Source organism: Camelus bactrianus, chromosome X (assembly GCF_048773025.1).
Source record: "Camelus bactrianus isolate YW-2024 breed Bactrian camel chromosome X, ASM4877302v1, whole genome shotgun sequence".
In the NCBI taxonomy this organism is placed as follows: Eukaryota; Metazoa; Chordata; class Mammalia; order Artiodactyla; family Camelidae; genus Camelus; species Camelus bactrianus.
In genome coordinates this window covers 87,603,232-87,630,503 of record NC_133575.1, presented here as the reverse complement: position 1 = coordinate 87,630,503, position 27,272 = coordinate 87,603,232, and the positions used below count along the sequence as shown (strand labels likewise).

The 27,272-nt window shown below is 39.6% G+C and overlaps 2 protein-coding genes and 1 non-coding gene across 6 annotated transcripts; all 3 read left to right on the top strand.

The window, feature by feature from the left end:
* Positions 1-11,120: 11,120 nt before the first annotated feature.
* Positions 11,121-11,192, top strand: TRNAA-GGC (transfer RNA alanine (anticodon GGC)). Its single transcript has one exon. It is a non-coding gene; the product is annotated as a tRNA-Ala (tRNA).
* Positions 11,193-14,623: 3,431 nt separating this feature from the next.
* Positions 14,624-16,617, top strand: TCEAL4 (transcription elongation factor A like 4). Of its 4 annotated transcripts, none has more exons than XM_045504897.2 (3): positions 14,624-14,762; positions 15,340-15,412; positions 15,765-16,617. In XM_045504897.2, the coding sequence occupies exon 3, from the start codon at positions 15,787-15,789 to the stop codon at positions 16,429-16,431; it is 645 nt and encodes a 214-aa protein (XP_045360853.1). In that variant the 5' UTR covers positions 14,624-14,762; positions 15,340-15,412; positions 15,765-15,786; the 3' UTR covers positions 16,432-16,617. The 4 variants fall into 4 exon arrangements, with proteins under 4 accessions (XP_045360853.1, XP_010966088.1, XP_010966089.2 ...); XM_010967786.3 differs by having other exon boundaries at positions 14,625-14,762; positions 15,760-16,617; XM_010967787.3 differs by having other exon boundaries at positions 14,688-14,837.
* Positions 16,618-16,760: 143 nt separating this feature from the next.
* LOC105079090 (uncharacterized) lies at positions 16,761-27,000 on the top strand. Its single transcript, XM_010967788.3, is given in 4 exon segments — positions 16,761-24,797; positions 25,676-25,742; positions 26,113-26,661; positions 26,663-27,000. Coding segments are annotated over 4 exon segments (675 nt in total). The 5' UTR covers positions 16,761-24,768; the 3' UTR covers positions 26,693-27,000.
* Positions 27,001-27,272: the final 272 nt, after the last annotated feature.

Below are 27,272 nucleotides of genomic sequence, written 5' to 3'. Positions count from 1 at the left end.
GGTAATAACGATCCTAATACACATTGTGTCTAGAACTTTATGGATTGGCTTTATTATCACTATTTTGCATGCCACAGAAACATTTCCTTGTCAATTGCATTATTCTTGTAAGCTCATCAGCTCTTTCACTTTAGAAAATTACTGTCAATAAATAACCACAGCCTCTGTTATCCACTCCAATTCTTATTTATTTATTTATTTTTGTGGGGAGAGGTAATTAAGTCTATTTACTTATTTATTTTTAGAGGAGATACCGTGAATTGAACCCAGCACCTCATGCATGCTAAGCATGCACTCTACCACTTGAGCTATACCCTCCCCACCAAAACTCCAATTCTGACACCAATTCCGAAGTGTTTTTTTCCACACCACCAAGCAATCATCCAGCACCAGCTGGATGTGCTACAATTCAATTCAGTTCTGACACTATCTACCTGGAGATAGCATCAGATGCCACAGGTTAAGCTCTCAGTCCCACAAGTTTGCCGCCTCCACCACATACACATACACACACACTTCAGACACCAATCACAAGTCCAGGTCGTCACCTGTGCTTCTGACCAACCAGTTATAGGTTGAAGGTTCCAACAACCCCCTTTCGGGGTTAATTTCCTAGAGTGGCTCACAGAACTCAGGAAAACATTTCACTTACCAGATTACCAGTTTATTATAACCAGTACAACCGGATGGAAAAGATGCATAGGGAAAGGTATGAGGAAAAGGACAAGGAGCTTCCATGCCCTCTCCCAGCCCGCCAGTCTCCTGGACTCTCCACATGTTCACCAACCCAGAAGCTCTTCAAACCTGGTCCTTTGAGGTTTTATAGATTCTTCATTACAGAGGCATGATTGATTAAATCATTTGGCCATTGATGATTGAGCTCAATCTCTAGCCCCTCTCCCCTCCCTGGAGGTGGGGGAGGGGAGGGTTTGAAAGTTCCAACCATTTAATCAAAGGGTTGGTCCCCCTGGCATCCAGCTCATTTGATGGTTACCAAGCAGCTCCCTAAGTCATCTCATTAACATAACAAAAGATACCTTTATTGCTCTCCTCACTTTGGAAATTCCAAGAATTTGAGGAGCTCTGTGTCACAAAGATCGAATATATTTTTAAATTATAAATCATAATATCATATCTACAAAAAGCTTTTGTTTTACTCTGATGCTTGTCTGAAGACCCTGAAATCAACTACAGGCCAGAGTTTGTGTTTTCAAGAAAGGACTGTCCCCAGTTCCTGTGGAGATGGATGTCAACAAAAACATAGGATGACCGAGTTGGCTAGTGAAGAAAACAATGAGCCCTTTTTAGATTCAGACAGTGCATTATTTACGTAGACATGAAAAGGATGAGTAGCCATCCTTTGTCCCTTGCACTGGGAAAAACAAAAGAGGCCCCGATGACTGGAACATGGATGATAGGACACCCAGTGTCTGAGGAGTCAATGCTGTGCTGCGTCTAAATTTTATAGCCTATAGCTGCTCGCCAAAGGAGAGAGGTAGATGGACACACGTCAGCAGAATCCAGAACAAAACAAGCAGCTTTCCTGATGACCTCCTGCTAGATGGCCAGGGGCAGGTGGTGGCCAAGTGGGAAATATTGTAGCAGTAACAGCTGCTCAGAAGCCCACCACGCTCTCATTCTCTGGGAAAACCAAACGGCATTCTTTGAAGACTGAGAACAGTGGTTCAAGCCTTGCTGATATGGCCAGTGTGGATACATGCAAAATTGTTAGGGTGCTGGAAAGTGTTGGGAGACACGTGGAGGGCTGGTGTCGTGGGTTGGTAAAAGAATTTACCAGAAACCAAGAGGAGTTTAAGAACAAAGGAAAAATTTAATAGTTACACTGCTATAAGCAACAGTGGGCCACACAGGCAAGGTGCCTGCATGTCCACCGAGGGTGAACGTGCAGGGTCTTTTATTGAGAAAGGGGCTGTGAACACAGAGGGATAGGGGAACAGATTTCTGATTGGCTATCAGTGAGGTAAGGGGCTTTCGTATATGGGAGGATAGTGGATTTAGGACTCCAGTAAGACGGAGACATGAGCTGACACAAGCAAGGCAGTGGAATTTATGATTACGATAAGGAGACACGGGCTGAGACAAGTCAGCCTGAGCTACAGTGAGGCTAGTCATTTCCCAGGGCAGTTAATTCTGCTAAGGCCAACACCTGTCAGGAGTTTATCTTCCGAAGAGGAGCAGGCAGACACCTAAGGGCTGGGAGTTTGGGGGGCACAGGGCCTTGGCAGGCATGAGTTGGCACTGCAGAAAGAAGCTGTTTCCCCAAAAAGGACTGAGCTACGTATTTCAGCTTATTGACACTGGAAAGAGTACATTTGTAGATACCAGCCTTTAAAGTTCTTGCTTCAATAATTTAAAAACCATTATCAGTGGACTGAGTCATGATTTCCAGAATGCTTTTTAGTTGACAGGCAGATGAGTTCATGAGCCTACTAACCCAATATCCTGATTATACAGGACTGAATGACCTGATGAGGGATGACTGTAGTTTTTCTTCGGAATATTGTTGATGCAGCTTAATCTTCCATGTTCTGGATATGTGATGTGGCCCTATGTCTTTCTTACACTATCTCTCATTGGGTCTTCTTACGTTTCATGTCAATATTATGATTTGTACAGGTTCAATAAGAATCTGTCCTCCTTTCTACAAGGATATAATTGGAAACTTTAGTTACACAATTAAGGTCTTATCAGAAATGTCATATTAGAGAATGATGTTCATTTTGTGAAAGAAAATAAAAAAGGAGTCGGTATTGCTAGAACTTCCTACCAATGCAGCCAGGAGGCCACTGAGAAAGTGTGACTTATGCACCTCTCAGCCCTGATGGAATCTGATCTTCTGACCACTTATTATCCTAATGCAGGCATCCAGAACATCTGTCCAGTGCTCAGAACTCAAGATACTTATCAGACCCTTACCCTAAATCAACCTGTGATGGCCATTCCTTAAGAACAAATATTTCCTTTCTTGTGTCAGAGTACAGCCTTGTGGCTTTTGCCTTTATAAGTCCAATTCTGTCTCTTCCCCAGAATACTTTTTGGTTTTACCTGAATCTGTGTTTCACAAATCACAATTCCTAAGACCCCAAATAAACTCTTTTCTTATTTGCAGACTTCTGCTTTTTTGGGGGTGGGGTGGGAGGTGGATCAACAATTTAATCAGTACGACCAGCTACAGTTAGAGAATTAAGGCTGATGGTAGGGAGCGACTGCGGAAAACTGGCCTGATACTTGGCTTACAGAATCTTCAGCATTACAGGTGAGAAAGGAAGGGCACTTACTGGCAGGCCAGGAACTCTGAGATAGGTTGCTAACTTTAAAAAAAAAAAAAAAAGAATTCACCCAATTTATACATACTGCAGGTAAATTCTGGTGGAGAGAATTTCTTGGCTTTCCTTCCTAGCTTCAGGACAAGCAAATAAGAGACTTCTAAAAGTTCAACGTGAAAAATGCACAGCTATCACCACACTCAACAGTGAAAGACTAAAAGCTTTTCCTCTAAGATCAGGAGCAAGACAAGGATGCCCACTTTGGCCATTTCTATTTAATACAGTACTGGAAGTTCTATCCAGAGCAATAATGTAAGGAAAACAAATTAAAAGCATCCAAATTAGAAAGGAAGAAGCAAAATTATCTCTGTTTACAAATGACGTGATCTAATATGCAGAAAAACTTAGAGATTCCACAAAGAACTGTTAGAATTAATAAACTAATTCAGCAAAGTTGTAAGGTACAAAATGAACATGCAAAAACAAGTTGCATTTTTATATACCAGCAAAGAACAATTCAAAAAGGAAATGAAAACATTTCCATTTACAATAGCATCAAAAAGAACAATATACTTAGAAATAAATAACCAAGGAGGCAAAACACTTGTACATTAAAAACTACACACAAAAACTAATAAAACTGATAAACAAAGTCAGCAAGGTAGCAAGATATAAGATTAATACAGAAATATGTTGCATTTCTTTACACTAAAAATGTAATATTAGGAAGAGAAGGTGAAAAAAATCCCTTTTAAAGTCATATCAAAAAATAAAATACCTAGGAAAAAACCTGACCAAGTAGGTGAAAGATGTATGTGTTGAGAACTATAAAATATTGATAAAGGAAATTGAAGATGATTCAAAGAAATGGAAATATATCCCACGTTCTTGGATTGGAAGAATTAATATTGTCAAAATGGCCATGCTACTGAAAGCAGTCTATAGATTTAATGTGATCCCTATCAAATTATCCATGACATTTTTCACAGAACTAAAACAAATAATCCTAAAATTTATATGGAACCACAAAAGACTCAAATTTGCCAAAGAGATTCTGAGGAAAAAGAACAAAGCTGGGGGCATAACCCTCCCAGACTTCAGACAATGCTGCAACACTACAGTAATCAAAACAGCATGGTAACAGCATAAAAACAGTCATGTGGATCAAAAGAACACAATCAACAGCCCAGAAATAAAACTACACACCTATAGTCAATTAATCTTCCACAAAGGAGGCAAGAATATACAGTGAAGAAGAGACAGTCTCTTCAGCAAGCAGAATTGGGAAAGCTGGACAGCTGCATGTAAATCCATGAAATTACAATACTCCCTTACACCATACACAAAAATAAACTCAAAATGGCTTAAAGACTTAAGTATAAGACATGACACCTTAAAATTCCTAAAAGAGAACATGGGCAAAACATTCTCCAGTATAAATCATAGCAATGTTTTCCTAGCTTAGTCTCCCAAGGCAAAAGAAATAAAAGTAAAAACAAACAAATGGGATCTAATCAAACTCATAAGGTTTTGCACAGCAAAAGAAACCATAAACAAAACAAAAGGACAACCTATGGACTAGGAGAAAATATTTACAAATGATCCAACCAACAAGGGATTAATTTCCAAAACAAAAACAGCTCATATAGCTCAATATCAAAAAAACCCAAATAATCTAATCAAAAAGTGGGCAGAAGACCTAAGTAGACATTTCTCCAAAGACATACAGATGGCCAACAGGTACGTGAAAAGATGCTCAGCATTGCTAATTATTAGAGAAATGCAAATCAAAACTACAGTGAGGTATCATGTTACACCAGTCAGAATGGCAATCATCAAAAAATCTACAAATAATAAATGCTGGAGAGGGTGTGGAGAAAAGGGAACCCTTCTACACTGTTGGTGGGAATGTAAATTGGTGCAGCCACTATGGAGTACAGTATGGAGGTTTCTTTAAAAGCTAAAAATAGAGTTACCATATGATCCAGCAATCCCACTCCTGAGCATATATCCAGAAAAGATGAAAACTCTAATTTGAAAAGATACATGCACCCCAATGTTCATAGCAGGACTATTTACAATAGCCAAGACATGGAAGCAACCTAAGTGTCCATCAACAGATGAATGGAGAAAGAAGATGTGGTGTATATATATATATATATACTACATATAACTGAATATTACTCAGCCATAATAAATAATGAAATATTGTTATTTGCAGCAACATGGATGGACCTGGAGATTATCATACTAATTGAAGTAAGTCAGAAAGAGAAAGACAAATATCATATGATATCACTTGTATGTGGAATCTAAAAAATAACACAAATGAATTTATTGACAAAACAGAAATAGATTCACAGACATAGAAAACATATTTGTGTTTACTGAAGGGGAATGTGGGAGAGGGATAAATTCAGAGTATGGGATTAATAGATACATACTACTATATATAAAAGAGATAAATAAGGACTTACTGTACAGCACATGGAACTAAATTCAGTATCTTGTAATAACCTATAATGGAAAAAAACCTGAAATACACACACACACACACACACACACACACACACACACACATATGCATAACTGAATCACTTTGCTGTACACCTGAACCTAACAGGATATTGTAAGTCAACTATTCTTCAATAAAAATAAAATCCTGCAAAATGTTGCTGAAAGAAATGAAAGAAGACAGAAATAAATGGAAGGACATCCTGTGTTCATGGATTTGAAGACTTAATATTGTTAAGATGTCTATACTACCTGAAATGATCTATAGATTCAAAGCAATCCCTATCAAAATCCCAATGGTATTTTTTGCAGAAATGGAAAAATCCATCCTAAAATCCATATGGAATATCAACGGACCCTGATGAAACAAAACAATCCAGAAAAAGAACAAAGTTGGAGGTCTTCAAATTTCCTGATTTCAAAACTAACTACAAAGCTACAATAATCAAAACTATGTGGTATGAGCATAAAGACAGATATGTAGACCAAGGGAATACAATAGAGAACCAAAAACTAAACCCTCATATGTATGATCAATTGATTTTTTTGATGGTGCCAAGACATTCAGTGGGAAAAGAATAGTCTTCTCAACAAATGGTGCTGGGGAAACTGGATATCCATATGCAAAAGAATGAAGTTGGGCCTCTAATTAAACTATATACTAAAATTAACTCAAAATGGATTTAAGACCCAAATGTAAAACTTGAAATTACAAAACTCCCAGAAGAATACATAGGAGAATATTTTCAGGACATTGGATTTGGCAATGAATTCTTGGATATGACACTGAAAGCACAGGGGGAAAAAAAACAAAAACAGCCAAATGGGACTACATCAAACTTTAAAACTTCTATCAAGCAAAGAATACAATCAACAGAGTGAAAAGGCAACATACTGAATGGGAGAAAATATTTGTAAGCCATATATCTGATAAGGGGTTGACAGCCAGAATATCTAAAGAACTCATATAACTCAACAACAACATAAAATAGCCAGATTTTAAAATGGGCAAAGGACCTAAGTATCCATTTATAGATGATTAGATAAAGAAAATGTTGTATATGTATATAATGGAACATTATTCAGCTATAGAAAAGAATAAAATCTTGCCATTTGCAACAATGTGGATGAACCTTATGGGCATTATGCTAAGTGAAGTAAGTCAGATAGAGAAAGACAAATACAATACTTTTTATAGAATCAAAAAAAACTTTTATATAGAATCAAAAAAAAAACCTAGCTTAGATACAGGGAATAGATTGGTGGTTGCCAGAAGTGGCAGGTGGGAGGTGGGTAAAGTGCGTGAAGGGAGTCAAAAGTATAAACTTCCAATTATAAAATAAATAAATCATGGGGATGTGATGTACAGCATGGTGACTATAGTTAATAATACTCTATTGCATATTTGAAAGTTGCTAATAGTTCTTAAAAGTTCTCGTCAGAAGAAAAATTCTGTATATATATGTTGACAGATGTTAAGTAGATGTATTGTAGTGATCAGTTCACAATATATACAAATATTGAGTCATTATGCGCACTTGAAACTAAAATATAATGTTATATGTCAATTATACCTCAATAAAAAAGAATAATCTTTCTTTAACATTATTATTTATTAAAAAAATGGAAGGACTATAGGGAAAAGACTTCTTCAAAGGAAATTACGTGTACAATCTTCTGGGTTATTTGATTCTGATTCTATGATAGCTATTTATAAATGCAAGCTTTAGGCAACTTGGAATAGGGGAAATAACTTCTGTCTAGAAATATGCAAGTGAAATTCCTCAAGGTAGAAAGAATGGCCATAGGCTCCCACAGAAAAACCTCTGAAAAAGAGGCTAAGTATTTTCAGTTGATCTGATTACCTGCAAACAATACCTGGAGCTGTTTTTGTCTCAGAGCAATTTACAGATTTAAAAATTATACAGTTTAAAATTTTTATGTGGCTTACACCTGTCAATACTTACTGTTTTAAACATTAAAATTAAGAATTTTAATTCATTAAAAATTACAATATCTATTCATCATATAAACTGAAATTGTAAATTCATTAAAAATATATTTCCTAAAAAAAAGTAAGATGATGTGAATTTTTAATAAATATTTGAAAATCTCTTTAGTATCTGTCCTAATAGAAGTCTGTTGGATTCTTATACATATTCCTGCACTTAACTGGCTGCCGTTATGGTACACAATGTATGTCTGGAAAATTTTTCCGTACATTCATGAGAAAATGAGAGTGAAAAAGGTAAGTAACATTATCTTACAGACCCTGTGAAAGGTTGACCTAAAAAAAAAAAAAAAGGTTGACCTAGAAAAATAACTACAAGAGCTGACCCTTTAGTAAACCGGTATAATGCAACATTATTGAACAAAACTCACTATTTCTTTTGAACAAATTAGACCATAGATGTATTAAAATAAAATCGATAATATTCAGTTCTTTGTAAAAGAAAAAAGAGAGAGAGACGTTCTAAAATTAGCAGGACGCCTTACTTCAAAAAATAAAGTAGATCGAACTTCACCAGAATCCAGTTCTTATTAAGAAAACTGAGGGGGCTCTGAGATGAGCCTCTGGTTTGCAATGCTCAGGCGGTCCTGAGGCAGCTTATTTGCGCGTGGTGTACCTGATGACAGCCTTGGTGCCCTCGGACATGGCGTGCTTGCCCATCTCCCCGGGGAACAGCAGCAGGCGCACGGAGGTCTTGATCTCTCTGGAGGTGATGGTGGAGCGCTTGTAGGAACGGGCCAGGAGGGAGACACAGTCTGTAACGCCCTTAATGAGATTGTTATGAAAATAAGCTGCACACATCATTTAATGAAATACCAGTATTAGGGTAAACCGGTTTCAGAGTATTGTAGATATGGGGGAGCAAAGCTTTCTCGGGTATCTCTTTCCATCCTCCCCTTCTCTGTTTTGGAAGTGGTTTTCATGACGCCCTTCTTGGCAGAGAAAGATTTAGAAGAATGCTCAGCCTTGGTGGACGCAGTTTCCTGATATCCCACAATGAAAGAGGAGAGTGGTCCGGACCAGGCGTTGTCTATTTATATATCCTGTATGCAAATAAGGGCTTGGATACAGGCAACATCTGATTGGATGAAATGTAATACAGGAAACCCTGTCAATAAGCCCCACGTAGTTAAAAGTGATTGGGTAGTTCTACCTGGCAAGAGCCAGTTAGAAGGCACTGAATACTCAGACTATCTAAAAGCTTCCTGTAGCCTGCATAGAGAGAGCACTTTGGAGACGCCATCAACTACACCTAAATTGTGGAAATCTCAGCTTTAGGTCTTTGAGATTCTGACCTCCTTAACCCAGGTCCGTGATACCAGAGGAATGACGCTGGCCACGTTTGGGCCATTTGTCCACCAACCCAGAATCGAATATCCTGGGCTAAACCACCCTGGCTTGAACAGGAACTTTCTGACTGAGGGGAGATCTGGAAAACAAGGGACTTCATTAGCAAGCTATTGCCTCCAATTCTGAACAAAAACCTCAGTGAACTGTGAAAAGGAAAAATGGCAAAACCAATCTTCAAATACAGAATGCAAACAAATATATGTGTATTTATAAAAATGTAAAATATCCTTAAATGTTAACCAAGATTCAAATCGTTTCTCTTGACAATACTTAAATCCTAGGAAAATACCGTTAACTGTATACTTGGTGAATAAATATGAGAGCTGTTGCCTGGGGAAAAAATAATACATTACACATCGAAGTCAACCTCCTTAGAGAGAAAAAGGGAATAATACAGAAAATGTTATTTGGTGTAAAGGATAGCTCTTTCAAATAGCTATGATGCTACATTTGAAAATACTGATAAAACGTGGATTTGTGGAAAGTGTAAATTACAGAAATAAAACCCACTCCCTTCCCCAAAAAAGGACTTAAAGACTAAGAAAAATGAAAGAAATTGAGGTCATCAATGAACTACCATCCCAAATGGCCAGGCTTCCAAAACACCATTAAGAACGTATTTTTTTTTCTGTTAAAGAAATGGTGTAAGATTATGAAGAATATTACATTTTTATTTGAAGGAAATATAATATGAAAAGAGCATGCCAAAAAGTGTTCTGAGTGGTCACATTTATAAACAAGGATATATAAAATTTCTACATAAATGATTAGCAATTATATCTGGTATGTTAAAAGATGAACAAAAAAAGACAAGTCAGGATCCATTCAAGCATACAAAAATGTTTCAGACTGAGTAAAATACAAATATGATTCACTTTAAAAAAGGAAATAGAAACTTCAATTAATCTCCGTACATGCTTTAAATCCTCTTGCTTATATGACGATGCTTGTTTCATGATGGAATACTAGTAACCATCACTAGAGACAGGATTCACAAAAATTGAGCCTTCTCATCAGGACTAGTATTTATCATTATCTGGTACATCAGAAAGATCTTATAAAAGGACTTGAAAAAGGATTTTACTGCAAAGACCTAGACAAACTCCTACAAAATCATATGCAAGTAAATATCTGGGGGGGGGGGTGAGGGGGTGGAGGCACGTGATTGACTTACACATCAAAATAAAATTTGGGGAAAGCAAAGGTTCCTTTCAGAAAGAGCTGTGTACATGTCCAGAAAAACAAACAAACAAAAAGCATTTTGCTGTCACTTAATTTATATCATGCTAATTGTTGTTGTTTCAAAATGCCAATGTTTATCATTATGCCATACAAATGTTTTACCAAAATTATTCTAGCACACTGGTCTCATACATACTGTGTTAGAAGAGATTTTGATATATCGAATCCATTAGGGTAGGTGTATGTTTTGGCTGTTTTGCACTTGAAAATTCAGAACATAAACAGAAGCATTAATAAAATAACATTTAAAATGCACTGTAATTTGGCTGAGGGTGAGGGGTGGTTGAAACACATGAACCTAGTAAGTAGAGAAAAAATCCTGGGTTGATGTTAAAGACTGGGAGGGACGATGAGTACATCTGATTTTTAACCTCGTGGGCGAATGAGGAACAATCATGCTCTAATGCTGTGTTTTTTGAAAAAGGTTAAATAAGGGAAATGGCTTTCACTACAGTAAATAACATATGATAAGTGTGACTCAGAGAGAAACAGTGTTAACAGAATAAAAATACCACAAACTTTTTTGAATTCATTTTAATATATAACAGAAACAAACAAAAAGGCCAGAATTAGATAAATCAAAATTTTCAAGAAACAATATCTTTGTCAAGTTTCCAAGACTCTGAAATTACTATTCTGTTTCATTCAGATTTGTTTGCTTTTATTCTTTTCCAGGCTACAGCTTTCATTTTTAAAAACACAAACCTTAGGGTGTGGGAGGTATAGCTTAGTGGTAGAACTTGTGCTTGGCATGCACAAGGTCCTGGGTTCAATCCCCGGTGCCTCCATTAAGGGGGAAAAGTGAAATAAAATTAAGAAGAAAAGAAAGTTCTATTTAAAAAAAACCACAAAACTTAATGACCTGCAATTATGCATTATTATGATGATGGGAGAGTCCTATGAGAGCAGTTCATGCCCCTTTCTCCACTAGCTCAGGCAATGAAGGACCCACCTTTTAATCATATTAAATGAACCATGGTGATAGACCAAGAGAAATAAAATGACTCTCCCCCACCATCCTTTTCCTCAACCAATCTGAATATTGAGTTATTTTATTTTATGTTTTTCACCTTCCAGCATATAGTCCTGACAAAATAGAACCCACCACGTGAACTTGGCAAGATGAAAACCTCCCCCCAGGACAGGGGCCAATAAAATGGGGTTGGTCCTGATTCCTAACCCTCCTCCACTTTGATCATGGCCTGTCACTCCTGGATAAGAAGAGAATGAGTGTGGGGTGGGAGAGGAAGCTTGGAAAAGTGGCCATTTCCCCTCTCTCTTTAAAATGAGGGACTTTAAAAACAAATCTAGTATCATTGATAGGCATGAGTGGAGCGTGAGAGCCCTGCACTCCCCTCTAGCAAGTTATCAATCCGGTTCTTGCCAAGCTGACTGGGGTCTCTCTGGGGTTTGTGACGTGACCAATCCTGGCCCTCACAGCCTCTGCTGTTGTCCTGAAATTCTTCTAAAATCCTGAAACCTGTCCAGAATGTAACCAAGTCTTCCTTCAAAATGTTCCTTACACAGTGGTAAGTGTGAACAGTGTCAGCTCTTGGGAATTGAAGTTAGGTGGGGACTATATGACTTTAGGTGGACATGATGTTGACCAGGTATTTTGTCATACACCACTGGGAATTTTGCTTTAAGGAAACATAAGAGTCATAGTTGTTGTTCTTGTTAAAATAATTGGACTGGCATGGTGAATTCTATCCTTTCGAGGAACTCAGTGTCTTTTCCCAGATGTATCTTCACAGAGAAGTGAAGGGCATTACCCAAGGTCACGTAGCTACTGAGTCAGAACTGACACCAGGACGCAGATGATCTTCTGAATCTCACTCCAGTGTCTGGTCTATCAAACATGGGAATAGCCTTTGAGTGTCTGAACTTGTCATCAGGGGCTTATAGAAACTCTGCTTCTCTGCATTAATCTGCTTGACAAGAAATACTTTAAAATAAAAGTTAGTACAGTGTTAATTTGTTTGACCCACTTCAATCTCCATGTGGGTAGTTAATTCAAAATAAATGCATAAGCATAAAATGCATAACATTTTTCCCTTGACAAACTCCAACAGCTGGGGATATCAGACATCAGGTTGAGTTCCGAGGGTTGCTTCTGCTTTTCCCTCTCCCTAAATTCTTTCTTGTGGCCTCAAATCTGCCCCCATTTGGGACTCCATGGGTATGTGTTTTTGTAGGCAGAAGGAAGATGGAGGGATTACAGTGGAAGTATCACTGTTATATTCGTGATATTTCTTCTGTGTTGTTGTTCATGGCTGTAGTTGGTTCATTTTCATTTCTGTACTGTAATGCATTAGAGGACTATAACACTCTTTTTCTGTTGATGGACAGTTGCATTGCTTTAAATTTTGAGCCTAGTAATCAGTCTTGTTCATGTCTTTTGGTGGACACAAGGACATATTTATGTTGAACTATACCAGGAGTGCAACTCCTGAGTCAAAATATACATGAATGTTTAGCCTTTGTATATATTGACAGTTTTCCAAACTGTATGTGTGTTACTCTATATCCTTGCCAACACTTGCTACTCTGTCTTTTGATTGTTATCCATTCTCCCAGTTCCCCAATGAGCAAACCATCTGGGCCTAAAAGAGGTTAAATATTTTTTTTTTAAAGAGCCAAGTCTGAACTCCAGATTCTTAAGATTGTAGCTTTATAAATTGTTCTGCTTCATTGAAGTATGAGTTCTTCCATCAGGTATAAATGAAATCCACACCAGGTAAGATAACTAGCACAGTGTCTGGCACATAGGTGGTATTCTGTAGAGAGCAATACCACATCCTATCATCATCCTTTGTGTCCCATCGCCCATAGTAATTTAGGATTATGGATAGTTAATAATTATTTTTACTGCATATTGAGCACCCAACATAAAAGGATTATTTTTCTAAACCAAACATCCAAAGATAACCGGGGTACACAAATGTATTAAGATTATGTAACTAAATCTGTACTGAAGGACAACAGTGATGTTCCATTTTTCCCATTATAAACCAAGACTACAGTATCACTTCTGTAGCCCCCGTTCCAGCAAAGAATAAATTCATAATAAACAATTGTTATGGGAAGTTTTAAAACATAAAACATTTTAAAACATAAGATTATATTTTAGCATCTTACTAAAGATCTCCATGGGTAAATATTAGAAGTGGAATTGCTGAGCCCAAATATCAAATATTTTTATTTTTAAACTATTTACAAAGTTGCCCTTCAGAAAATTTTTACCAATACTCTCAACAAGAGCAGAGAAGAATGCATGTGTCCCCAATCCCTTAACAAATCTAATACACATTTTCATGTAATCAAATCTATCAACATTGTCCTTAAATGTTCATCTCTGTTATTATATTTTGAAAGTCCTTCCACACAAAAACCCTATGTAGAAGCAGAGGCTAGTTATTCAGAGTTTGTTATAACAATGGAGTCAGTCACCATAACTTCTGTCTGGCAGAGATTTAAAGGCAGGCAGGGGACTGGGAAAGCTTTAGAATGAATAAAAAGGGAAAACCAGGTTTTCTCTTATTGGAGGTTGTTGGCATGGGGACGATGGAGGCCAGATAACTAGAAGCAGGGACATATTATGTGATTGGTTTGGGTAGCATATTTAGATTTCTCTAGTTGGTAGCAGGTCTGGCATTCTTTGACCAAGTCCTGAAGATTGCTGCAGAGGCTGTGGTTCGGCTTCTCGGACTGCTTGCTACAGAGGCTGTGGGTCACAATTCTATCGTCATATATGGTTTGGTCATTGTCTGTTCTATATTCAGTCTCTCACTTAAAAAAAAGTATCGTTCTTTCATTCTGCTTCAAATATAGTTTCATTTTTAGATCTAAATATTTAATTGATTAGAAAATTTATGTTTGTGCATGTCAGGAAAAAGGGACAATTTCATTTTGACGGGAAATTTTTCCTAAAGTGCAATATTCTACTCTTTGTACAATATTAAAGTTCATATACAATTCATTGGTGGGTCTACGTTCTTGCAATGGAATTTGACTGTTGTCAGGACTCCACCCCTCAGCAGCCCAACCCATTTATTTAAAAAAAAAAGCCGCTGTGTTTTTATTAAAATTCTTTCTTCGACCAACTTCTCAAGAAGAGGAAACGGACAAAAGGACCAGGAGAGGTTAGGGGGGACCTGTCCGAGGGAGGTGGCGGGTGGCCGGCAGACGCCGGCTAGTAGGCGGGGTGCGGGGGGCGGAGCTCGGGTGACGAGACGCTCACGTGACCGCGGGGCGCAGATGTGGGCACCGGTCCGGGTACCCGCCCGCCCTCCCTCCCTCCCTGCGGTCGGACCCGGAGCCGTCTGCGAGCTTCTAATTGTTGCTCCAGGTTCTCTGAGGTCAGTGTGCGGGCTGTCGTCGCTGCCTACGGGACACTGGAATGGGGGAAGACGACGGGCACGGAAAGAAAGAAGGTTGGGGATGGGGTCCGGAGCGAGGGGAGCTGGCCTGTGTGGACAGAGATGGCGGTGGGCAAACAGCTAAGGGGGAGCCAGCGGCCAGTGGGCGGAGGGTGGGGAAGGCGGACACCCCGGGTACTCATTCCCCCTTTCTCCGCACCTCCTCTTCTCTGCCCTCCGTCCATTTTGGAGTCAGAGATGGTGAGTTGGGGGGCGCCCCAGCAGTGAGACAGTGGAAATACCCCCTCTCTGCCACTCCGTGCGTGGAGTAAAAAGTTGACCTCAAGGGTGGGGAGGCGAGTTGCCTCCGAGGGAGAAGGACGCAAAGATCCAAAATTAGTTTGGAAAACATCCTGGTCTGGTGCCCGAGGCGTGAAAAGAAATGGCGGCTGGGGTGCGGGGGGCGGAGGCGGTGGGGGAGGGAATCGTTGGGTGAGGAGGGCTGGGATTTAGGAAAGGGACCCGAGTCCCTGTGCATCCACTGGACGCCCAGCCCCGGTCTCCTGTCTGTCTGCAGGTCTGCGTGTCCGTTCTTCCCAGCACTCTGCTAGGCTAGAAAAGGAGGAGGAACCTGTCCAGAATCCCCGCAGGTCAGTGAAAGAGAGGGGCACTGGACAGGGACCCAGAGGGTCGGGGAGTGTGGAGGGCACAGTCTGGGCAAAAGTGGGGGCCCCACTGCCCACTTCCCAACACATTTACACACACTGAACAAATGTAGGGAAACATGGCAGGGCCTGCCAGAGAAATGGTTGGCTCACGTACAGGAGGACTGGTCGGGTAAAGGGTGGCATAAGGCACACTAGGAGGGCCGGGCCAGGTCAGGGGACTCCTGACAAGGGGCGAGAAGCGCCTGCTATTCCGAACTGCATTCCATCCCCCAAGCCCTCAGTCTCCCTTGTCTCCTCTTTGTCTTCTCTCCCCCCTACCCTACTCCCAGGACAGGAAAAGGAGGGGACATCTCAACATGGAAAAACTCTGCAGTGAAAATGAAGGAATGCCTGAGAACCCAGGAAAGATGGAAAACAAAGAACAGCCACTGGATGCGGGAAAGCCAGGAGTAGCTTGTACTGTGGAAGACAAGGAAAAGTTAGAAAACAAAGGAAGGATTGATCACAAGGGAAAGATAGAAGATAAGGAAGTACTAAAGGATAAGGAAAAGCCAGAGAGTGAGGCAAAGCCAAGAGAAGGAAAGCCAGTCAGCCAGGGAAAGCCAGAGAATGAGGGAAAACCAAAAGAAGGAAAACCAGAGAGCGAGGGAAAGGCAAAAGAAGGAAAGCCAGCCAGCGAACCAAGGGCTGCAGGAAAGCGCCCAGCTGGGGACGATGTACCCAGGAAGGCCAAAAGGAAAACCAATAAGGGGCTGGCTCAGTGTCTCAAGGAATACAAGGAGGCCATACACGATATGCATTTGAGCAATGAGGAGATGATAAGAGAATTTGACGAGATGGCTAGGGTGGAGGATGAAGTGAAGAAAACCAGACAGAAACTGGGGGGGTTTATGTGGATGCAAAAAAGTTTACAGGACCCTTTCCACCCCAGGGGCCCAAGGGAACTCAGGGGTGGCTGCAGGGCCCCACAAAGGGGCTTTGAAGACATTCCTTTTGTGTAATGCCCCTGGCAGGCATTTGCAAAGCCTTGTGCTTTATTTAATCTCATGCTAATACTATGCTTTAGTTGTCACTCATGTTATCCAACTGCAGCCCTCTGTTTCAGTAGCAGATTTTCATCCATTGCATGGAAAAATGTTTATGGTGCATTGTAAAATTAAAAAAAAAAAACAGTTTGCAGAACCATACATATGGCATCAGTCCATTTTTGTAAAACTACAAAGATACTTACCTAGTGATCCATGTACAGAAAAGGCTCTGAAAGCTCTGTTTGCTAAAAGATTAACAGTGGTTATCTGTGGATGACTTTTTTGGGTTTTTTTATTCATCTGTATATATTCTCTTAAAAAAACAGAGATTACTTTTATCATAAAAATAATGAAATAAAAAATAGGAAAACAATACCAAGCAATCAAAAGTACTTTTCAGTAAGAATATGAAGGCAGTGGAGACACTTAAAATTGTCAGGACATGAAATGATAAGTAAAACTCACATTACCTCTGGGACTCAAAGCTGGAAGAATCAACTTGGCAATTATTACATATCCATTGTTGTAAGAGACAGTCTTATCATCTGTGAACTGGGGATAAATCTGGCCTTCCAGGGCTGTGGAGAAGATCAGATGAGATACTGAGTACGTGAGCTGTGTTAGGCCGGCTCCTACCCTCTTCCCTGCACTAGCAGGACTGGAACCCCATCCAATGTTTGGGAGAGGGCTGAGGGAGGTCTTACGTGTGTCCAGGAATAAGTCCAGACAGCTGAGAGGTGGGTGCCATTCTCCCCTGGGTAATGCCACGACTCTTAGGCACTGTGCCTCTTCTCGTGGGTTCTGTACCCTGCTGAGTAAGGGCCCCCACTGCTGCTGATGGGCGGGAGACCATTATGGACTTAAGCAACTCTGTCACAACAGAAGGGTGGAGAATTCTCTACCTACAATAGAGTTGCCCTAACTCAGGTGGGTAGCACTCAATTCGCACATGGGCCTTGATATTTATTATAAAGTTCTTAAAAAACACAACTTTCCCAGTTTTTGTTGGTTTGTGCGTGTTTTTGCATATAGCCATCTCCACTGGATTTACATACTGGAGACTGAGCCAGGAGAAAAATCTGAGTGACCAGATGCTGTGCTATTCTCACCTGTTAATCTCTTGTCTGCTGACACTTTTTTCTTAGAAGGAGTTGTCTCCTAGGAAAGTCCTGTTAAGCCCTGCCTTACCATTTCAGCAGACCTGTCTACCTATGTGATTTTTCCCCTCTCTGGTTCTTAGCCTTTTATTTGCTTATAGTGTTTTTTAAAATAAATTTTAATTTTAGGACAGCTGTAGATTTACAGAATTATTGCAAAGAGACACAGTTTCTGTATACCCCAAACCCAATATCCCCCATTATTAACATCTTAACGTTGGTAGGAAGCATTTGTCACAATGAACCAATATTGATACATGTATTATTTACCAAAGTACATACTTTATTCAGATTTCCTCAGTTTTCCCTAATGTCCTTTTTCTGTTCCAGGATCCCATCCAGGTACCACCTTACATTTAGTTGTCATGTCTCCTTAGGCTCTTCTTGGCTGTGACAGTTTCTCAGACTTTCCCTGTTTCTGATGCCTTGACACTCTTACGAAGTACTAGTCAGGTACTTTGTATAGTGTACCACAATTTCAGTTTGCTTGATTTTTTCTTGTGATTAGACAGGTGTTAAGTGCTTTCAGGAAGAGGATCACAGAGGTAAAGTGGCATCATATAAAGGGTGCATACTATCAATATTATCCCTGTTGATGTTAAGTTTGGTCACTTGGCTGAGGTAGTGTTTGTCAGGATTCTCCATGGCAAAGTTTCTCTTTTATTTCTCCATTTTCATACTGTACTCTTTGGAAGAAAGTCACTCTGCACAGTCCACACTTAAAAGAATGCGGTGTTATGTTTCACCCTCTTGAGGATGGAGTATCTCCAAAATTTATTGGAAATTCTGCATAGGACATTTGATTTCTCCTCCATTTATTAATGTATTCAATTTATTTATATCAGTATGGGCTCATTAATATTAATTTTATACTTTGGATTATAATTTAATACTACTTTATATATTTTCATTGCTCAAATTGTTCCAGTTTTGGCCATTGGAAGCTCCTTCAGTTGGCTTTTGTATCTGTTTGACACACCCTCATCTTTGTGTGTGTGTTTTTTTTAACTTTCTGGCACTACAAGATGCTCTAGTCTTATCTTCCATATTTCCTGCCCAAGTCCTAGAATCAGCCATTTCTCCAAGGAGCCCTGGTACCTTTGGTTGGAGAATGGTATTAAAAATCAAGATTTATGTAGTAGGTATACTGGTTACTGTTGGGATATCATTGCATTTCAGAGAAAGGAGATAAACGGATAGATAATAACCTATGCATATATGCATCTCTCTCTCTCTCTATATATATATATATATATATATAATATATAAATATGTATATCCTTATATGTTTTTAAATACATTTATAATTGAGAGAAAATTTTGCCTTTAGGCTTACAGACTCATTTATTTCCAAAGTTACCTATGTCAGCAACTTATTCTTCCATGCCTTTCAGTGAAATTGCTTCATACATCTGTGACACACTTAGATTTTTTTCTTACATTCTGTGTTGTGGGAATGCAGCTATAAGTGGCATTTTAAAATATCAAATTCCAATTGTTCATTACTAGTATATGGGAAAGCAATTAACTTTTATGTATTAACTTTACATCTTGTGATTTTGTGGCCAGTAGTTTGTCAGTGCTTTGGCATTTTCTACACAATCATGTCATTTGCAAATAGAGACAGTTTTATTTCCTCTGTTCCAATGTATATACTTTTAATTTCCTTTCTTGTCTTACTGCACTAGCTGGGACTTCTAGTATGATGTTTAATAGGGAGAGATGAGAAAGGACATCCTTGCCTTGTTCCTGATCTTAGGGTGAAGTGTCCACTTTCTAATCATTAAGTATGATGTTAATTGTAAGCTTCTTATAGATATTCTTTATCAAATTGAGGAAGTTCCCCTCTAACCCTAGTTTCAGAGCTTTTATCATGAATGGGTGTTGGATTTTGTCAGATGCTTTTTTCCTTTACTCTGTTAATGTGGTGGATTATATTGATTTTCAAATATTGAATCAGCCTTGCACATTGAGAATAAATTTCATTTGTTTGGTGTGTAATTTTTATACATTATTAGATTCAATTTCCTGATACTTTGTTGAGGATTTTGTGTCGATGTTGATGAGAGATAATGGTCTGCGGTTTTCCTTTCTTGTCATGTCTTTTATCTGGTTTTGGAATTTGGGTAATACTGGTCTTACAGAATGAGTCAGGTGTTCTCTCTACTTCTGTTTTATGGAAGAGATTGTGGAGAATTGGGATGATTTTTTCCTTAAATGTTTGGTAGAATTTGGTCCTAGTGATTTGTGTCTTTGGAAAGTTATGAATTATTGATTCAATTTCTTTGATAGATACAGGGCTATTCAGGCTATCTTTTACTCCTTATGTGAGCTTTAGTACTTTGCATCATTCAAGGAATTGGTACATATATCCCTTCATTCTCTTCTCAATGTGTATGGGATCAGTAGTGATAATCTCCCTTTCATTTCGGATACTGTTAATTTGTGTCTCCTTTCTTTTTTCTTGGTTACCCTGGTTAGAGATTTAACAATTGTATTATCTTTCCAAAGAACCAGCTTTTGGTTTTGTTGATTTTCTCTGTTGTATTCCTGTTTTCACTTTCATTGATTTCTCCTCTAGTTATTTCTTTTCTTCTGCTTGCTCTAGGCTTAAATTACTCTTCTTTCTTTAGTTTCCTAAGAAGAAAGCTTAGGTTACCGATGTGAGAATTCTCTTCAGGGGGAGGGTATAGCTCAAGTGGTAGAGCACATGATTAATATACACAAGGTCCTGGGTTCAATCCCCAAAACCTCCTCCAAAAATAAATAAATAACCTCCCACCCCCAAAATTTAAAAGTAATAATAATAAAATTTAAAAATAAATAAGAAGAATTCTCTTCTTTTCTCATATATGTGTTTAAGCTAGAAATTTCCCTTTAAGCACTGCTTTTGCTTCATCCCAAAGATTTTGATATGTTGTATTTTCATTTAGTTCAAAGCATTTCTACATTTCCGTTGAGAATTCTTCTTTGACTCATAAGTGTGTTGTTTAATTTCCAAATATTTGGGTTTTCCATTTATCCTTCTGTTATTAGTTTCTAGTTTAATTCTATTGAGAGCATACTTTTATGATTTCTGTTCTTTTAAATTTGTTAAGGTGTATTTTATTGCCCAGAATATGGGCTTTCTTGGTGAATGTTCCATATGAGTTTGAAAAAAATATGTTTTGATGTTGGATGGAATGTTCTATAAATGTCTGTTAAATCAAGTTGATTGATAATGCTGTTCTGATTGATTGTATCCCTACTGATACTCTGCTGTTTGATCTGTCAATTATTGAATGGGGGGGCATCGAAGTCTGCAACTATAATAATGGATTTGTTTGTTTCTCCTTTCAGTTCTATCGGTTCTTGCCTCATCTACATTGGCATTTTTGTTAGGTGCATACATGTTTAGGATTATTATGTGTTTTTCTCAGAATTGATCCCTTTATCATTGCTTACTGCTTCTTTTCATCTCTGACAATTTTCCCTGTTCCAAAGTCTGCTTTGTCTGAAATTATATAGCTATTCCAGCTTTCTTTTTTTGTCCAGGTTCCTTTTGATTAGTGTAGTATGATACATCTTTCTCCATTGCTTTACTTTTAACCTCTCAGTCTTTATATTTAAAGTGAGCTTCTTGTACACAATATATACTTGGGGTTTTTTTTGATCCACTCTGACAATTTTTGTCTTTAATTGATGTTTTTAGACCATTCATATTTTAAATGATTTTTTATATATTTGGATTAATATCAACCATGTTTATAACTGTTTTCTCTTTGTTCTCTTTCTGCCTTCTCTAGTTTTAATTATTTTACATGATTCCATTTGTCTTCTCTCAGTGTATCAGTTATAGATATATTTTAATTTCAGTGATTTTCCTCGAGTTTACATTTTTAAAAAAGACCACTTTCAAATAACACTCTTCTGCTTCATTTATATGTAGTGCAGGTGACTTACCACAGAGCACTTATCATTCATTTCACCTATCCATTTGCTACAATCACTTAATACATTGTTACTTTATTGCTTTAGACAGTTATCTTTTACATCAATTAAGAATAATAAAAATAAAAGATTTCATTTTACTTTCATTTATTGCATTTCCAGTGCTCTTCCTTTATGTAGATCTGAGTTGCTGACCTATATAATTTTTCTTCTGCCTGGCAACAATCTTCTAACATTTCTTGAAGGAAAGGTTTGTTTATGCTGAATTCCATCAGTTTTTGTTTGAGAAAGTATTTTATTTCTTCTTCACATTTGAAGGATTATTTCACTGGATATGGAATTTTAGGTTAGTGTTTTTTTTTTCTTTCAACACTTTATTTACAGAATTACAGAGATAGGAGTGTTATTACTGAGAAGGAGGATTTATTTCTCCTTGTAGTTCTGTCAAATTTTGTTTTATTTACTTTGAGATCAAGTTAATAATACAAATTTTAAGATATCACGAAGTGACACTCACACTCATGATATGTCTTGTAATGCTTTTTGCTTTAAAGTCTATTTTGTTATTAACTATAATGGTTTTCTTTTGGTTACTGTTTTCATGTTATATTATTTCTACATTTTTACTTTCAGTCTTTATGTATCTTTGTATTTCAGATATGTCTTTTGTAAACTGTATATAGTTGGGTTTTTTCCAGTCTGAAAATCTTTGTTTTTGAATTGTTTCATGTAAATCACTTACATTTAATGTACTTACTGGTATTAATACTAGATGTAACTAAACCATCGTACCAAGTTCTCTATGTCCCATCTGATCTATGTTAGTTTTCTCTTCTTTAGGATTGATTATTTTCTTATTTTTGCCCCTCTATTAGCTTAGAAGTTTTACACTCTTTTACTCTTTCTTAATAGTTACCTGACAGTTACAGCATACAGTTTTATCTTACCAAAGTCTAATATTAATTTATACTTTTACACACTCCCCAGATAATGCCAGAACTTTAAATACTTTTGCTCTAGCTCTCTTGACTCATGTTGTCAATATGAATTAAGATACTGTTTTTATATAGTATTGATTTAAATTTATATAAATAGTTAGCCATTTAACCTTTTAATTGCTGTTCAGTCCTTCATCCCCAGTCTTCCATTTGAGATCATTTTCCTGTTATCTTAAAAATACCCTGTAGCATTTAGTATTTCCCTTGGTTCATGGCTGCTGCTGGAAAACTCTCTCTGTTTTTGTTTATTTGTAAAGGTTTTATTTCACCTTTATTTTTGAAGGGTATTTTTGCTGGTTATCAATTTCTTGGTTAGCACTGATTTTCTTTCAAGACACTAAAGATGTCATTCCACCATCTTTATGCTTTTATCATTGCTGTTGTGAAGCCAGTAATTAGCCTAACTTTTGTTCCTTTCAAGGCATACTCTATTTTTTCTGACTACTTTTATGATTTTCTCTTTTGTCTTTGATTGTCTGTCATAAGTTCACTATCATGCATTCTGTGCATGAATTTCTTTTTACTTATCCTGTTTGGGATTTGTTGGACTTCTTGGATCTATGGAACAATGTATTTCATTGGTTTTGAAAAGCCCTCAGCCATTATCTTCAAAGATTGACTCTGAACAATTCCATTTTTCTTTCCCTTCTGGAACTCCAATTAAATATGTATTAGACCTTATCATACCCTCCTGTCTGTATTTTCTATCTTCTTGTCTACCTGTGCAGCCTTATGGATAATTTTGTCTGGATATAATTTCTAGTAATTTAAATCTCTCTTGAGCTGCATCTAATCTGCTGTTAAGGCCATCCGTTGAGTTTCTGATTTAAGCTAAGTTACTTTTTAGTTTTGGAGTTTTCATTAATTTTTTTCCCCACTCTTTCTGTTTTCTAGTTCCTTGTTGAAATTTTCAAGATTGGGTTTTATTTATCTGAATACACTAAGCATTTTGGTTTAGTAAACTGATAATTCAAATAATTCAAAGCTAATGGATCTGTTTGTATTACCTGTTGTCTCTATTGCTTCTTACCTATGATGTCTTTTTTCTTTGTGTTCCTGGTTATCTTTGTGTATGGGCATTGTACTTGAACAACTGTTTGTTGAAATAATTTGAGGCCAAGAATGATGAAATCTTCCTCCAGAGAAGATTTTGTTTCCATTGGTCAGGTCTGTAAGGGTGCTTCCTGTCTGGACCTACCATGATCTACATACAAAGCTTAAAGTTTACTAGTTCACCTAGGTGTTGCAAGGCCAAACTAAAAGGTTTTGTTTATTTCCAGTTACCCTTAAAGTGAAACATTTGAGGTTCCTAGGAAATCTTTCCCCCTTTAATGAGCCTTGGGCTTTGATTTTTGTTACCCTAGTGCCTTGAATGTGCTGAAGGTTGAACTCATTTTGGTGCTGGTTTATTCCTTAACCTTCATTTCTTATCACAGATGCCCTCAAGACAAATATAGTTGACCATATGAGTACTAAAAAACGTGTGAATTTCTCTGACCCGATGTAGAAAAAGAGTTCTTAATTCTGAATTGAAATCTAGATGCAATAGAAGTCTGTTAAATTTGACTGATTTTTTTAATGCATGGCAGAAATACACCATTAAAAAAGTAAAAAAGCAATTAACGAACTGGAAGTAAATATTTGCAACTTATATAACAGAGTAAGACCTATAGTTAATGTATAGTTAAATGTATACTTGAAAAGTGAGAAGGATCAACAGCCCAATAGAAAAATGTGGAAAAGACATGAACAGACAATTTACAATGATATTAAAAATTGTCATTAAATAAATGCAAAATAAAGTGCAATTGAGATTCTACTTCTCATCTATGCTATTAGTGAAAATTAAAAAGTATGTCACATTGAAAAAGGTGTGGGGAAATCAGAACTCTCTTATATTGCTGGTGGGAAAGTAAAAATGGGTCTGAGGCTCAGGGGAAGGAATAACCTGGATTCGTAGATATGGGAATCATTTGTGTTTAGAAGGAAATGAACAGAGACCACGCAGGGAGAGAGAGTATGTGGATTAAGACAGGAGGCCCAGAACACCAATACTCAAGGTGGCAGCTCAACTTCCCGGAGGGTACAACCACCTGGGCTCTGCAGTCAGGCAGAGCTGGTCTTGAAAGCGAGTTGTGGGGCTCGGTTGCTGAGCACTCTTGGCGAAGTCGGTTACCCCCCTGTGATCAGCTGTCACAGCTGGCGAAAATGGGGATCTCAGAGGGATGCTGTTCAAGGACCTGAGATGCGCCAGGTAAAGCACCTGCATCAGGAAGTCTACCCCCTCCTACTCTGTCTCCCTCTTCTCCAACCCCCACTCCCCACCGTCAGCAGCTGTCTGGTCCCTCCGGGACGGGGGTGAGGGGGCGGGGCGGGGGGTGCCGAGCTCGGGTGACGCGATGCTCACGTGACCGGCCGGGCGCAGACGTGGGCAGCAGCCCCCGCGCCCGCCCGCCCTGTGGTCAGGTCCTGGAGCCGTCTGCTGGCGTCGCCCGCGCGGAACCAGCTCCCGGAGCTGCCCTGGCGGCGGGCGAGGGGCGAGCGGGCTTAGGCGAGCCCGAGGAGGCGCAGGCCTGGCCCGGGCCCCGCAGGTCAGTGCGAAGGTGGGCGCTGCTGGCGGCCCGCGCGGGGGTGGAGGCGGATGACAGGAGGATCCAGGAGCGGCGGGGCGGGGCCGGGGAGGAGGGGAAGGGTCCAGAGATGGGTGAGGAGGGGCACGGGGCGCGGCGTGGGCAAGGAGGACCCCGCAGCTGGTCCCGCCGCCCCCTCAACGCCCCTTCTCTGTGCCCTCCATCCATTTTCGAGCTTGAATGGGGGGGAGGGCTGCGCCCCCGCAGTGCGACAGTGAAACATAGACAAATTCTAAAAATCACCCACCTCTCACACTCTGTGTCCATAAGGAAATAGTGACCGCCGCGTAAACGGGTGGGAATGGGGCGGATTGCCGTCAAGAAAGGGGGACAGAAAGATTAGTTTGGAAAGGATCCTGGTCTGAGGCCTTAAAAGCAATGGCGGCTGGGATGCAGGGGAGGTAGGGGAGGGAAAAGTTGGATGGGGAGGGCCCGGATTAAGGAAAGAAACCTCAGTCCACTCACCATGCAGCCCCTGCCCCGGTCTCCTGTCTGTCTGCAGGTCTGCCTGTCTGTTCCCAGCACTCTGCAAGGCTAGAAAAGGAGGAACCAGTCCAGAATCCCTGCAGGTCAGTGAAAGGGGGAGAGGCACTGGACAAGGATGGGGGTTGGAGGGACAGGTTTGGAGGGCACAGCTCGGGCAGAAATTTGAGGGCCCCATTGACCAGCCCCCCACTATGTATAATATATACACTCCCTGCCACGCTGAAGGATGACCGAAGGTGGCAGGGTCTGCCCTGTAAGTAGTTGGCTCTCATGTACAGGAGGAATGGTGTGGTAAAGTGTGTCACAAGGCACACTAAGAAGGCCAGGCCAGGTCAGGGAATCCCTGACAAGGGCGAGATGCAAGTGCTATCCAGAGCTGCATTCCACCCCCAGGCCCTCAGTCTCTCTTGTCTCCTCTTTGTCTCCTCTCCCCACCGCACCCCACCCTCCCAGGACAGGAAAAGGAGGCGACATCTCAACATGGAAAAACTCTGCAATGAAAATGAAGGAAAGCTGGAAAGCGAGGGAAAGCCAGAAGATGAAGTAGAGCCTGAAAATGAAGGGAAGTCAGATGAGGAAGAAAAGCTGAAAGTGGAGGGGAAGTCAGAACATGCACGAAAGCTCCAGAATGAGGGACGGCCAGAAGATGAGGGATCACCATATGGTAAGGGGAAGCAAGAAAAGCAGGGAAAGTCTGAAGCCGAGGGAAAACCATACAGTGAGGGCAAGCCTGAATCCCAGGCAAAGCCAGAGAGTGAGCCACGGGCTGCCGAAAAGCGCCCGGCTGAAGATTATGTGCCCCGGAAAGCTAAAAGAAAAACGGACAGGGGGACGGACGATTCCCCCAAGAACCGTCAGGAGGACTTACAGGAAAGGCATTTGGGCAGTGAGGAGATGATGAGAGAATGTGGAGATATGTCACGGGCTCAGGAGGAGCTAAGGAAAAAACAGAAAATGAGTGGCTTTCATTGGATGCAAAGAGATGTACAGGATCCCTTCACCCCAAGGGGGCAACGGGGTGTCAGGGGAATGAGAGGCGGAGGTAGGGGCCAAAGGGGCTTACATGATATCCCATATCTTTAATGCCTTTGGCCTTCAATTCTGACTCCTCCGGTGAAAATGTTGCTGACCCTGCTTTCCCTGGCAGGCATTTGCCAGGCTATGTGCTTTAACCTTAAGCTGATACTTTGCTTTGGGTGTCACTCTTGTTACCAGCAGCCTTTTGACCCAACTACAGTGCTCTCTGTGTTTCAGTAGGGGATTTTTGCCCACGTGCATGGAAGAGATGTTCATGGTACACTGTAAAATAACAATAAAGGAAAAACAGTTTTCAGAACCGCATATACAGTATCAGCCCATTTTTGTAAAAATATAAATGTATAATGCATTTGTGCACAGAGAAAACTCTGAAAATGTGTGCACTAAAAAATAGGCAATGTTTTTTCCTGCAAGGTAGCCAGAAAATAGGTCTTGCCTGCACTCAGAAATGAGCCCAATCACCTAATGGTTAGGAACCTCCATGCCATTCCTCTGCGGTGTGCTCATCCCCATCTCTTCCTCTCGTTGTAACCATGTCACTGGGCACTGCTGTCCTCTACTGTCCTATGGCTCCC

Excerpts from the sequence above, each read along its gene's own strand:
- TCEAL4 (XM_010967787.3), top strand. The coding sequence starts at position 14,804 with ATGGGGGAAGACGACGGGCACGGAAAGAAAGAAG. Across the intron at positions 14,838-15,339 it reads CGGGCACGGAAAGAAAGAAG|GTCTGCGTGTCCGTTCTTCC; the intron begins GTTGGGGATGGG and ends GTCTGTCTGCAG. Across the intron at positions 15,413-15,764 it reads CCTGTCCAGAATCCCCGCAG|GAAAAGGAGGGGACATCTCA; the intron begins GTCAGTGAAAGA and ends CTCCCAGGACAG.